The 12606-nt window shown below is 43.4% G+C and overlaps 1 protein-coding gene across 2 annotated transcripts in view; it reads right to left on the bottom strand.

Annotated features, from left to right (window-relative positions):
- The window catches only part of TF (transferrin), a 28213-nt gene that overhangs the window by 2660 nt on the left and 12947 nt on the right, over positions 1 to 12606 (bottom strand). Inside the window, exons 9-15 of one of the 2 annotated variants that reach the window (XR_011426648.1) lie at positions 11638 to 11792; positions 9962 to 10052; positions 9348 to 9389; positions 7833 to 7991; positions 5356 to 5500; positions 3144 to 4176; positions 266 to 3020 (exon numbers count right to left, since the gene is read on the bottom strand). Coding sequence is in view for 1 of the 2 variants with exons in the window: in NM_001081946.2 (NP_001075415.2) it covers positions 266 to 450; positions 4112 to 4176; positions 5356 to 5500; positions 7833 to 7991; positions 9348 to 9389; positions 9962 to 10052; positions 11638 to 11792 (842 nt within the window). In the remaining variant the exon portion in view is untranslated. 2 annotated transcript variants of the gene reach the window in all.

The following is a 12606-nucleotide window of genomic DNA, read 5'->3' as shown; positions in this document are numbered from 1 at the left end:
GAGGGTACCAAAGAGCAAGGTCAGGGGCAAGCAGGAAGGGAGATTCTTGGACCTGAGGAAATGCAGATCGGATGGGGACTAATCTCCAGTGACCAGGAGATACAGCAGAGCCAGGCCTAGGAGATCCGGTTCCACAATCCACGGCCTCCAGATTCCAGTTCCCAGAAAGAGAATGCTGGAGTATGGGCTGCACTTAGCCCTGAACTCCCCCGAATCATCCACACCACCCGAGAAGAGAAGGTAGGCGGCCCTTGCTGGTCCATACCTGCTGGTTGTGTAACTCCTGGCAAACACAAGCTGCCTTTTCTTTCCGTGAGACTACAGCATGATTCGGGGCTCGGGCTAGGTAGCAGCTTTTGAATTCAGTCACAGACTTCCTAGTGCCATCAGGACATAGCAGCTTAAAGTTTTCACTCTTCAGATCCTTAGCCCAATCGTCAGGGTTACGTCCTGGGGGCAGAGAAGATGGGTCACCCACAGCTGATGGCTTTGGTCAAGGCTCTCTCACTGGGGGATGTGACTGACCGACCCACTAGTGTGTGGAGGGCCTGGACCCAGTGGCCAGCAGAAGTGCGCACACTGGGTTTACAGTTATGTGGAGAAGCCGAAACTCACCTGGAGTTCCTAATGACTGCCCCTTCCAACCTGCCCCACTCAGCCACGGGAGAGTGAACTATACTCTGGGGACGATGTTCAAAAAGATCTTCATTTCTACTAGATTCCAAAGCATCTGGACGTCTTGCTCTAGTGTAGGGTGAACACGACCCTCTAAGCTAGTTGACAATCTCTGTGCTATACCATCTGGTACCACCAAGCAAAAGAACTTTTCCCCAGAGGCCCTTTTGGAAATGGTGCCAGTGTTTTAAATCTGACTCACTTGTCCTAGTTCTACATGGAAATGTGCATATGTCTCTGTGTGCACAGGTCTGTATCCTGTCTCAGCCCCTAGCTTCATCTTCTCTGTATTCTCTCTGAAAAAGAAAATCTCACCCATTCTCAGGATTTCATCTCCTTCATCCTGAGGTAATTCTCGTGTTTTCCAAGTTTTACTTCTCCCCTAAAATGCAGGATGGCAATCTTTTTCTTAATTTTGATTCAATTTTCTTCACTTAATTGAACAATAAATACAGGAATTCACTATCATAAGATTTTTATGTTATCTGCATATAAAGTAACTACATTCCCCAAATGTACACTTTTAGTTTTAATAGAAAACTCCAAATTGCCTGTTTCTTTCCCACCAGTCACTGCACACACTTTCGTTCACCTTCTAACATTTCTCCTTTCCTTTTTCACCAACCCCTCCAACTCAACACTTTCCAAATAAAACCCATCATCATTCTCTCCAAACCCATCCTGTTCTACTTAGTAATTTAAGCATTTATTCAATACTATTTTCTCAGCCCTCTGCAAGACACAATCTTATTGAAGGGGGGAAATAGCACATGTACCAAAAGCAAAAATTCAGGGCACAGAATAATATTTTATATTTTGTGGAACACACTCTAAATGCTGTGTGAGCTCAGAAGCAGCACAATGAGAGCACATTAGTTAGGGAAAGCTGTCAGGAGGAGGCAGGGTTTTAGGTGTGTCTTGTAACATGTGCAGGACTGAGAGGGGGAGAAAGGAATGCCTCTCTGCGGGAGGACGGAGGGCATTGGCAAGACTGAGGAACAGGTGCCTGCCTGGTGTTTCTAATGGGGGAGAGGAGAACAGCCCCACTGGAACAGTCTCAGGCAATTTGGCTGAACATGTGAGGGCTGGCCAGGCACTTTTTAGTGTGGGATGGAGTGCAGAGGTTAAGCAGGAGAAAAAGTGGGTCTGTGAGGACTTATAAATGGAAATCAATGTTAATTTGTGAGCCAGGGCCTGAAATAGGACAATGAAGACAAATGAGATGGAAGGTGATTCAGTCTGCGTTAGGAGGGTAGCAGTGGGCATCTAGAAGCACATGATAAAAATTTTTCTTTGCAATAAAAGTAATGCTTATTTATCGTGGCTAATTTGTAAAATGCTACATAGTATAAGGAATTTTGCAACACTTATAACACTTATAATCCCACAGCATCTACTTTCAACACTGTGGCATTTCTTCTAGTCTTTTTTCTATATACATAGGATATGCAGACACATATCCACATAATTAGATCATACAGTCCACATGCTTTGGTATCCTGATTCTTCTATATCACAACACCATAGAATTTAATGAAGACATATTTTGAAGAAACAAAAACACATTGAGAAACTAATCTAGGCTTGATTAGCAGGGCATATAATAAAGTCCTCACTAGGGACAGAGGCTGTGGGAAGAGGACTGGATTTTGAGAGAAATCTGAGGAGTTTGAATTTATATAGGTTGAATTTGCAATGCCAGTGTACTTTGTACATAAAAAATAACCATGTGGCAAATAGAGACCCTGGGATATTATTTAGATGGGAGAGTAGGCCTCCTCTCTAAATTCCCTCAGGAGGTAAGACTTTTGGAGTCATTGCAAAGAGTGGAGAGTTGAGGCCTAGAGAGAGGAGCCCTACTCAGAAGAGTACAGAAAGAAATCAAGAGGTGACAAGGAACCAGTCTTAGAGTAACACCCAGGTAGCAGGAAAAAGGACCGCCCTTAAAGGAAAAAGCAAAAACGGTAGGAGGAAAGAAAGAAAAATTAGCCAAAACAATGTTCCTTCAAGCAAGTACTTAGGAACTTTTGTGTGCCACATACTCTAGTTGGTGTTGGGCTATAAGAGGAGTAAAAAAGAGCTCAAAAAGTTTCTGTGGCCACGTTTATTAAAGAATTGATGAATTCAATAATAATAGCAATATGGACAGGATTCTGTTGTGGGAAGCCGGTGTGCCATCTGAGAAGGCTTCTTGGAGGAGCTGGTGCTGAGCTAGTTCATTCTAGATGAGTTGCTGGAAAGATCTGAGGCTGGGTGAAGGGACATTGAGGGAAGGAAGGGAAGTAATAACTGCTTGGACGTAGCAGGTCCTATAAGCACTTAGTGACACAGAGGGGGCTGGCCATCTGAGATCAGCAATTGTGACTCCCATTCTTTCACTAATCTTACATATTACTAATGTAAGTAATAAAGAAAAAGAAAACAAAACCTCTGATTTGCTTTGTAGTTATACAATCTCAGTTCCACACAGTAAATTCTAACATTTTTAAAATTTTTGTTTTGTTTTTTAACGTCATAGTCATCCACTATTCACCCACTAGTTTTAGTACCCATTGATGATTCTTGCCTGAATCAATTATTATTATGTTGGTTGCCAAATGATAGTTTTTTAACTTTATTTCTATGTTTATTAGTTAGCGTTCTATGATAAGACAGATCTTTCCCTTTATCTTCATTAGTATAATCAGGATGGACTCCTGTGTTCTTAGTTTATGCAATAGGTTATTATCTCTTATTACTATTTTATTTCTTTTAACATTCAAAATGTCCCAGATTTGGCCAGTGGGAGGTCCTTCAAAATGGTTCCCGTGTGCTTTGACATGTCCCATCACTCTGAGCACTTCAGCATGATGTTCCAGGTTCATCTTATATGTTTCCTGCTCCAGCCCAAGAATCAGCTATTTTTCCAAGGGGCCCTGGTTCCTTCTATTGGAGAATGGTTCTAGAAGCCAAGATATTGGTGCTCATTCCTACTGGTGTGCCACTGTCTCTAGGTCTTCTCAGTGGACAGTGCCAAGAAATATAGGAAATAGTTATGAAGGACATTTTGGAATGATTGACAACATTTGAATATGGACTGTGGACATGATGAGTCCTAATTCCACGCTAATATAAATTTCCTGGTCTCACTAACTATAATGTAGGTATGTGAGAGAGTGTCCTTGTTCTTAGGAAATGTGCACTGAAGTATTTAAGGAACAATGCCTGTACCTGTGGGGGTGGGTGGGTTCCTGGGAGAGAATTCAGGGCCACTGGAACCTCATGGTCCTTAGCGTTCTGCCTACCCAGGTGAAGACTTCTGTCTTCACTAAACAAAAAGGTTGAGAATCAGAGCTCTGGAGCCTGACCGAGTCCATAACACTTCCACAAAGGCATCCTGAACACAAGTGAACCCAGCAACCCCCATTTATGGGGACAGAGGAGCATATGCACGTACCATCAGTGTTCTGTTCGACAGTCTGGTGTTTCACAAAGGCCACATCTCCCTTCTCAACCAGACACCTGCAGAATGCCAGAGAGACAGAGAGAAGAAAGGAGGTCAGAGAGACACATTTGCCATTCAGGAGGGCCATCTTATAGATCCAGGGCTGGCCATCTGAGATCAGCAATTGTGACTCCCATTCTATCACTAATCTACTATTATCACTAATCTTACGTATTACTAATGTAAGTAATAAAGAAAAAGAAAACAAAACCTCTGATTTGCTTTGTAGTTATACAATCTCAGTTCCACACAGTAAATTCTAAATTCAGCAGTTTCTCCAGCAGAGCTGCATCATTCTCCTAGCATCAATGCTGACATTAGAGGTCACCTTTTTCCAACAAGGCGATTCCTTACTCACACTCTGCTTTGTAAAACTGTAAACTTGTGGACTGCGAATTGTACTTACTCTAACTCACAAGTTGGTTCTAACTGGAGAATTGGGATAATTGTTTTTTCCTTCCCTACTGAGAAGTTCAGTTACAATACCACCATCACTGTGTAATTGATGGATTCATGAACTACTAAGTAACACAGGCTTGAATCAGAAGGATAGTTAAAAAGTAGTAAGGTCATGAGGGGCATAGGTGACTCTATAAAAATGATAAACACCCCATGAAATAGGATTGTAGTTGGGAATGTAGAAATCATGTACTTTATTTTTGTATATTTCCAGATGAGTATGGTTGTAGGTTCCCCAGAAGTGCATGGAAGGGCATGAGCCAGACTCCTGACTCCTGTATTCAACTACAGGAGGGTTTCCTGTGTTGGTACTGGTGACATTTTGAGCCAGATAATTCTTTGTTATAGGGTGCTATCCTATGTGTGCAAGATGTTTAGCAGCCTCCACCAATTAGATGCCAGTAGCACCCTCCCCTTCCCAACCCCGTTGGATAAGCAAAAACATCTCCAGATACTGCCAAATGTGCCCTGGAGGGCAAAGCACCCTCTGTTGAGAACTTCTAATCTGCACCCAACTGCCAGTCTTTGCTGTCTATGACAGCTAGGTGTGGAGACAGTATCCTGGGGGGGCCTGGATGGCCCTTTACACAGGGCTTTACATATGTTTGCTAAATGTGATACTGTAACACACGCAGGACTAACAGCCTAGGAACATAAGAATTTCACCTTAATTCCTAAAAAGGAATCTTGCAGGGCTGGGGTTATTATTGTATTTGTATCAGGATTATAAGACTCACCTGAAAGCCCCTGTGTAACCATAGTATCTCTCATGGTTGTTGGGTTCACACTCCCTTCCTGGACCACTTGCCGAGCCAATACACAGATTGCAGAGGGTGGAATTTCGCCTATACCCAGGGGCACAGCCTTCACGGAAAAATTTATCTGTGCAGAAGGACAAGAGGAAGTCAGCTCTTCCTAACTGAGTCAATATGAGCGGCCTTCATCTAACACATTACAGGTGTGGATGGCCCAGGATCAGTAGAACATCCTCATTCATTCCGTGCCCAGCCACCAACTCGGGACCTGCCAGACCATAGGCTTTAAAAGGAAACTTAATTGAGGCTGAGAATAGAAGTCAGTGACCGTTCAAATTCAGGTGAAGGGGATTCCATGGGCTCCCTGACAGTGCCATCACTTATGTAAAGAGAGATGAGATGGAAACGACGTGAAAGTCGATATAAAAGGGATAAAATGGAAGGTCTCACGCCCTGAACTTGTGCCACCTGTTTTCAGATGTTTCCTTCCCCTGCCACCTATTAGAAGAGCCTGTAACAGCACTTAAAACTCCAAGCTCAAGAAAGGGCTGGGGCCTTTTACCCACAGCTCAGTGCTCTGCCATGGCTGCGAGACTGCCAGGAGGCTTGGGAGAGCAGCAGTGGCGCCCTTGCTGGTGGGGAGCCAGGACTTCTGATGTCGCCCCACCCACACTATGCTTCCTGTCAGACTGGTGTCAGAGAACACCCCAGTGCAGAAGCGTGACCTCATCTCCAAGTCCTCACACACACAGGACTTGTCTGATTCCTAAGCATCTTCAGAGGCCTCTCTTTTTAAAGCAGTTGCACATATTTGAGGCGGCCAGGAGGAAGTACTCAGGAAGGGTAAATGAGAACCCTTAGAAAACATTGGTCCGTGGCGAACTTATACGTAGATTTTTAGGGGGTGGAACTAAGCTTATACCTGAAAATATTCAGAGGACACAGAGAATAAACTGATTTCCAGTGAGACTCCCGAGACCTTCAAGAGACCTGAGGGTGCTACACACTTAGGTTGCCTAGAACGCCCTGTGGCAGGGATCGCAGATGTCCACCCACTAGCCATTTTCCCTTGTTCTTTAGTAACAAAGACCTGGTTTTGGTTTTTGTTTAATTTCTTCCTCATTAATTTTTTAGATATATAGACATAGAGATATAATTGACATATAACATTAGTCTCAAATGTATAACATAATGAGTTAATATTGAGAATATATTGCAAAATGATCACCACAATAAGTCTAGTTAACGTCCGTCATCACACATAGTTACAGATTTTTTTCTTATAATGAGAACTTTTAAGATCTACTCTCTTAGCAACTTTCAAGTATGCAATACACTATTATTAACTGTAGTCACCATGCTGTACATTAAATCCCCAGGACTTATTTATTTTATAACTGGAAGTTTGCACCTTTGACCTCTTTCACCCAGTTCACTCACCTTCCACCCTCTACTTCTGGTGATCGCCAATCTGTTCTCTGTATCTATAAGCTTGGTTTTTTTTTTTTAGATTCCACATATAAGTGAAATCATGTGGTATTTGCCTTTCTCTGTCTGACTTATTTCACTTAGTGTGATGTCTTTAAGGTCCATCCACCTTGTCATAAATGACAAGATTTCCTTATTTTTTATAGCTGAATAATATCCCATTGTACATATACACACTGCATTTTCTTTACCACTCATCCATCAATGGACACTTAGGTTGTTTCCATATCTTGACTATTGTAAATAATGCTGCAATGAACATAGGGGTGCATATATCTTTTCAAGTTAGTGTTTTTGTTTTCTTTAGATAAATACCCAGAAGTGGAATTGCTGGATCATATGGTAGTTCTACTTTTCATTTTTTGAACAAAGATCATGTTTTATTTGAGCAGAAACATGCCCAAATAAAAGACGACACTTCCCAGACTCTTTTACAGCGAAGTGTGACTATGCACCTAAGATCTGAGCAATGAGAAGTTACTTGAAGTAATTTGGTTAGATTTCCTGCATGGTTCCTTTAATAAGGTGACAGCAGGTGGCATATACTTCAAGTTACCCTTACTCCTTGCTCCTTGAGGCCCTCTGGATCATGGAAGCCATGGCAACCATGGGTGACCTTGAAGATAGGGGTCTCATGCTCAGAATGGAGGAGCAGAAAGAGAGAAGGAGCCTGGGTTTCTAGTGACAACACCAGCCATGGACTGCTCACCTCTGGTCTTCTTCATGAGAGAGAAAAGTAAATGTGTATTCACTTAATCACTTAAATGTATATTCACTGCAATCGAAAAGAACCATTCTGATTCAGCTCCCCAGTCCTACCAGCCCTTTTAGATATTTCCTTGAGGTTCACTTTAACCAAATTGTACTACTGTAGACCCAAGGCCACAGCCGTTTTCACCATACCACTCTCTCCCCAGTACACCTCTTTCCAGCCTGGCACTGACCACAGCATGCTCCCAGGATTCACTCACCGAATTCACAGTGCTTGATCTCGCTATAGAGCAGGCCCATGGGGATGTTCCAGCCGGCGGTTCTATCTACTCCAGTGTGACAGGACTTCTTGCCTTTCAGAGAGTTCCAGGTGAGGTCAGGATCTGATGAGGACTTAACCACGGCCACAGCATGATACCCTAAAAGAAAGACACCAAAAAAGGAAGCATTAACACCTGCAGGCCTTCCAGAATGTCTATTTACAATCAAAGCCTGCCATCTCTCTATGGAAGCAAAATTATCCTGAATCACTCCTTCTCTCTTTGAAAGTGTCTTCCCAATAACTGACTGAAGTGAAGTATAAGTCACTCTGTCCAGTGGAGATTAATCTGAACTCAAAAAACAAAATAGTAAGAATACATTATCATCAGAGCAATGGCTGGTGTGTAACTCTTCTCCAAACGCATAAAGCTCCTGAAGTTATAAACCAGTAACTCACCCTCCACTGTGGAATATCAGAGTAATGGATACTGAAGAGTACATGTAACTCCAACATTTTATACATTAACAATTATTAGGAAAGAGTAGGAAATGACCAATATACTGCAAGGAATATTCTGGTCAGATATTTTCTGATAAGGAGAATACAGGTTTGCATCAAAATAAGTATGCAAAGTGGAAACAGTCAAAACCAAGACAGCTGCCGTCTTTAGCAGAGAATACATGCTGGTCTTTAAAACTGGGAATAGAACATCAACCCATGATTTCAGTTTTCCAACGTTATTAATTCAGGAAATGGTTTCCAACAGAACATAGATATGTCTTATTGTCCATGGAATAAGAATGAGTCTATTTTCAGCTAACGAGCATGGCTCTTAGGGTGATGGGGAGAGGCTGGGAGGTTGTAACTGGGAGAAGTGACAAGGACAGACTTGCACACTAATGGCTGCAGGGTCTGAGCATAGAGGCTCTGGGGCCTAGTGCTCACCTTGGTAAGATTTCCTGTTTTGCTCCTGCCCCATCTTTCCAGATCCACCCCCAGCAAGAGCCCTGGGTGAGAGCCAGGTTGGCCTGGGTTCCTGAGCCCAGCCGTAGCTGGGTAATTTCATGCTCCTAGACATCTGCCTGTGTGAGCCTCTCTCCTCAGCCCTGCCAGGCACATATATGCAAGGCTCCTCGACTGGGCTAACCCTCATCTAAAAGTGTGCCGGCCTCATGTAGTGCGAGGCAGTCAGGAATAGTGGGAAGGGTGTGGATTTGCTTACTGGATATAGGAGCCTAGGCAGCTTGTAAACTCTCTGAGCCATTATAGCCATAGAGGATAACAATATCTACCTAATAGGATTAAATGAGATATCCTGTCTCTAAGTCATGCCAAGTAAATTGGAATAACCATCATTATCCAACACTATCCTTCCATGATTCTTTTGCATTCAAAAATTGGTGTCTTCTATTGCCCTTTCTACTAGTGATTTGAATTTTATACTTACGTTACCCTTTCTCCCCCAAAATGGGAACTTACCTTTTAACTCATGAGGTTACCAATCCCAACTCACCTTCCTCTGGTGTGTCCACACATGCAGAGCCAGACCTAGTTTCTGGAGAAGAAAAATATCAAGAAGTCAGTAAACATTTATACATTGGAAATCATGCCTTTCCTATATTGTAGCTCAGAATAAAAAGAGCCAGGAAAACTATCTACATATCACCAATTCCCAAAAAGTCCAGGTTCCCTGGATTATGCAAATTCACTTTAGCTCACTGGCCTCTGGAATTTAGCCAAAAATCAGGAATTTCAAGTTTCCTACTCTGTCTGTCCTGTGACCACTCTACCTGAATCCCTGTACCAGGCCAATAGGAGAAGTGTGAGTTTTGGACGCAAGAAGACCTGCCAGGAATCCCAGCTGTCCTTTGCAGCCGAGTCACTTTTAGCCGGAACTTCCCAGTGCAAACCCTCTAATTCCCCTGGTGGAAGGTATGATAGAAGGTCCCGTCCTTCAAGATAACTGTGGGAATTAGGGATGAGGGGGGTCTGAGCCTGAGAAGTAGGAGGTACTCAGTAAGCAAGACTTTTTTGGCCCATGTGGTATGAATTAGGCTGTGATTTTCCCATCTCCTCTCTCCATGGCCCAGAGGAAATAAAATACTGAGAGGTACCCCCTCCACTTACCATAGTTCTCTGCCAGGACAGGCACCAGACCACACTTGCCCGCTATGTAGATGAAACCTCCATCCAAACTCATGGCATCAGCTTCTCCTTTCTGCAAAGACACAGCACATCAAGCAGATGAAGAGAGGCCACCTCCTGTCCCACCTGCCCTTCCAGCCGTTTCCTTGAAGCAGCCTTCCCAGCACAGGTCATGAAGGCCCCAGGAGACAGCAGGTGCTAATTCTGGACCCCTAAAGGATCAGTCAGGTGCACCCAGCATAGACAACAAAAGGTGCTCTCATTTTCACCCAAACCATCATCAGCTGATGATCAACTCTGGGTGCCTTGCTTCGTTTCATCAGGAAGAAAGACCCACATTCAGTCCTCATGTCCTCTTATAGGACACACTGTCCCAGAGACACTCCCACGACACTTTTCTGACACCAAGAATTCTCATTTGTAAGACAGACAAGTGGAGTCAAGGATTCAAGGCTGTGTCTGAGGGCTAGAGCGCCTCCTGATGGAAGCTCCAGCCCCAAATCTTGGCCACATTGGCTAAGTGCTATTCAGTGCTTGATGCAGATGAGATGTTTAATGAATGAGTAAAATATACTCAAATGACCTCATTCTCAGATTTAATGAGCCCTGAATTACAAAAATGCTTAAATTCAAAAAGATTGCCAAGTTTTCCATTGGGCCTGGCAATATACTTTCCAGGATTACACCCTAAAGGAATAATCAGATATATGGGACACTATTCAGGTAAAATGTGTAAGTGAGTAAAAACATGCAAGTATGATTCATAATAACAAAAGGATAGAAACAGACTAAATGGTGTTATGGATAATATTGATACAAGGCTAAATAAATTGCATCACATCCACAACTATGAAATAGATTACAGGGGCCAGCCTAGTGGCACAGCGGTTAAGTGCACACGTTCCGCTTCTCAGCAGCCCAGGGTTCGCCAGTTTGGATCCCGGGTGCAGACATGGCACCGCTTGGCAAAAGCCATGCTGTGGTAGCCGTCCCATGTGTAAAGTAGAGGAAGATGGGCATGGATGTTAGCTCAGAGCCAGTCTTCCTCAGCAAAAAGAGGAGGATTGGCAGTAGTTAGCTCAGGGCTAATCTTCCTCAAAAAAGAAAAATAGATTACAACATTTTTAATCATGGTTTCTAAAAATGACTTGTGACATGGGAAAAGCTCACTAGATATCAAGTGAAAAAAGGTTAGTAAATTGTGTATATGATATGATCCCAATTAACAAGATTTTCTCTGTGTCAGAAGATTACAACTACATCTTATTTTCTTTTCTAAAAGCAAACACGGAATGCTCTTGTGATCAAGAAAGCTAAACTTCCACCTGCTTGCACAAGCCACACGGCCTTATCGCACTGGTCACAGCACACTGTGGGTCTCAGGCACGCCCACACCGCGGGCCCGCCTCCGCTAAGCAGACACTGCTTAGACGGCCCTCTACTGGATGGTAACACGAGAAGGAAATGGAGCCCCAAGGAGCCCTTCAGATCCATGAGCTCAAAAGATCTGAAGCTCCTGTGCGGCTGGACTCTCACAGTGAGGGCAGGGTTCCTGGGAACCCAGGGCTCACATCATTCCCAGGAACGCTCACTCAGCCCTTGGCCCAGGCAGGCAGCAGTGGAAGGGATGCTGCCCTACGGAGGCAGGAGTGACGTACCACAATCTTGGCAATGCAGTCTTCAGTGGACTGTGCTGACTCACACTCTATGTTCCCTCCACTGTTTACACTCCACTCGTCACACTTGACCTTCTCATGGTGGCCTATTGCACACCACTTCACCTTCTTGCATTCGTCCTTTGGGACTTCTGGGCCTAGGGCATAAGAAAAGGAAGCAGAAATAAGAAGAGGGCCCAGAAGTTGCCCGCCAGTTATGAAGGTTACTGTCTTCAGGCAAATGCTGGAATTTGTCAGCAATACACCAACAGGTCCATTCAAGGAATTAAGCTCTTAGAAAGCAAAGATAATAACAATCTCTTGCTTGACTTCTTATCATTTAGATTTAGCTTAAAGTTATTTCTTCTGAGAAGCCAACCCTCCTCCTGACCCCTGGGCACTTTATCACTTCAGATTAGATTTTTCCTCTTCTTTTTGAAATAGTACTTAAGTACCTGAGCTGTTGTTATTTATTTGTTTATTGTTCATTGTTCCTTGTCTGTTCTCTTCAGGAGAACAGAAGCCTGGCCAAGGCAAGGGCCACGCCTGTCTTGTTCTCCACAGCACCCTCATTGTTCAGGGCAGCACCTGGCTCATGGTCAGCGCAATAATGTCTGCTGAATAAATGGACACTGTTCAAGAATAACTTCCCCAGGGAAGCCTTCTCTCAACTCCAAGACCTGTTTTCCTTTGTTTTTATGGTTTCGTAGAACTATGATATTTTGTTCTGTTTTTTTTTTCCTTCTTCTGAGCAGATCTCTCATTTTTAATTGGTCTTTCAACAGAGTGACTATTCATTGAACATTTGTCTTCTCCACTAGTGAGAAAGTTCCATGACAGCAGAAGCTGATATGTGTGTATATGCCCAACACCTAGCACAGTTTATGTATAGATGGTCCATAAATATCTGTTGAATGAATGATCAGACACATCCCCAGTGAAATTCAGGACCAGGATTGATGTGTCTAGAGC

Source organism: Equus caballus, chromosome 16, assembly GCF_041296265.1.
Source record: "Equus caballus isolate H_3958 breed thoroughbred chromosome 16, TB-T2T, whole genome shotgun sequence".
NCBI lineage: Eukaryota > Metazoa > Chordata > Mammalia > Perissodactyla > Equidae > Equus > Equus caballus.
Note: the sequence above shows the minus strand (reverse complement) of the source record. Positions and strands in the feature narration are given on the sequence as shown.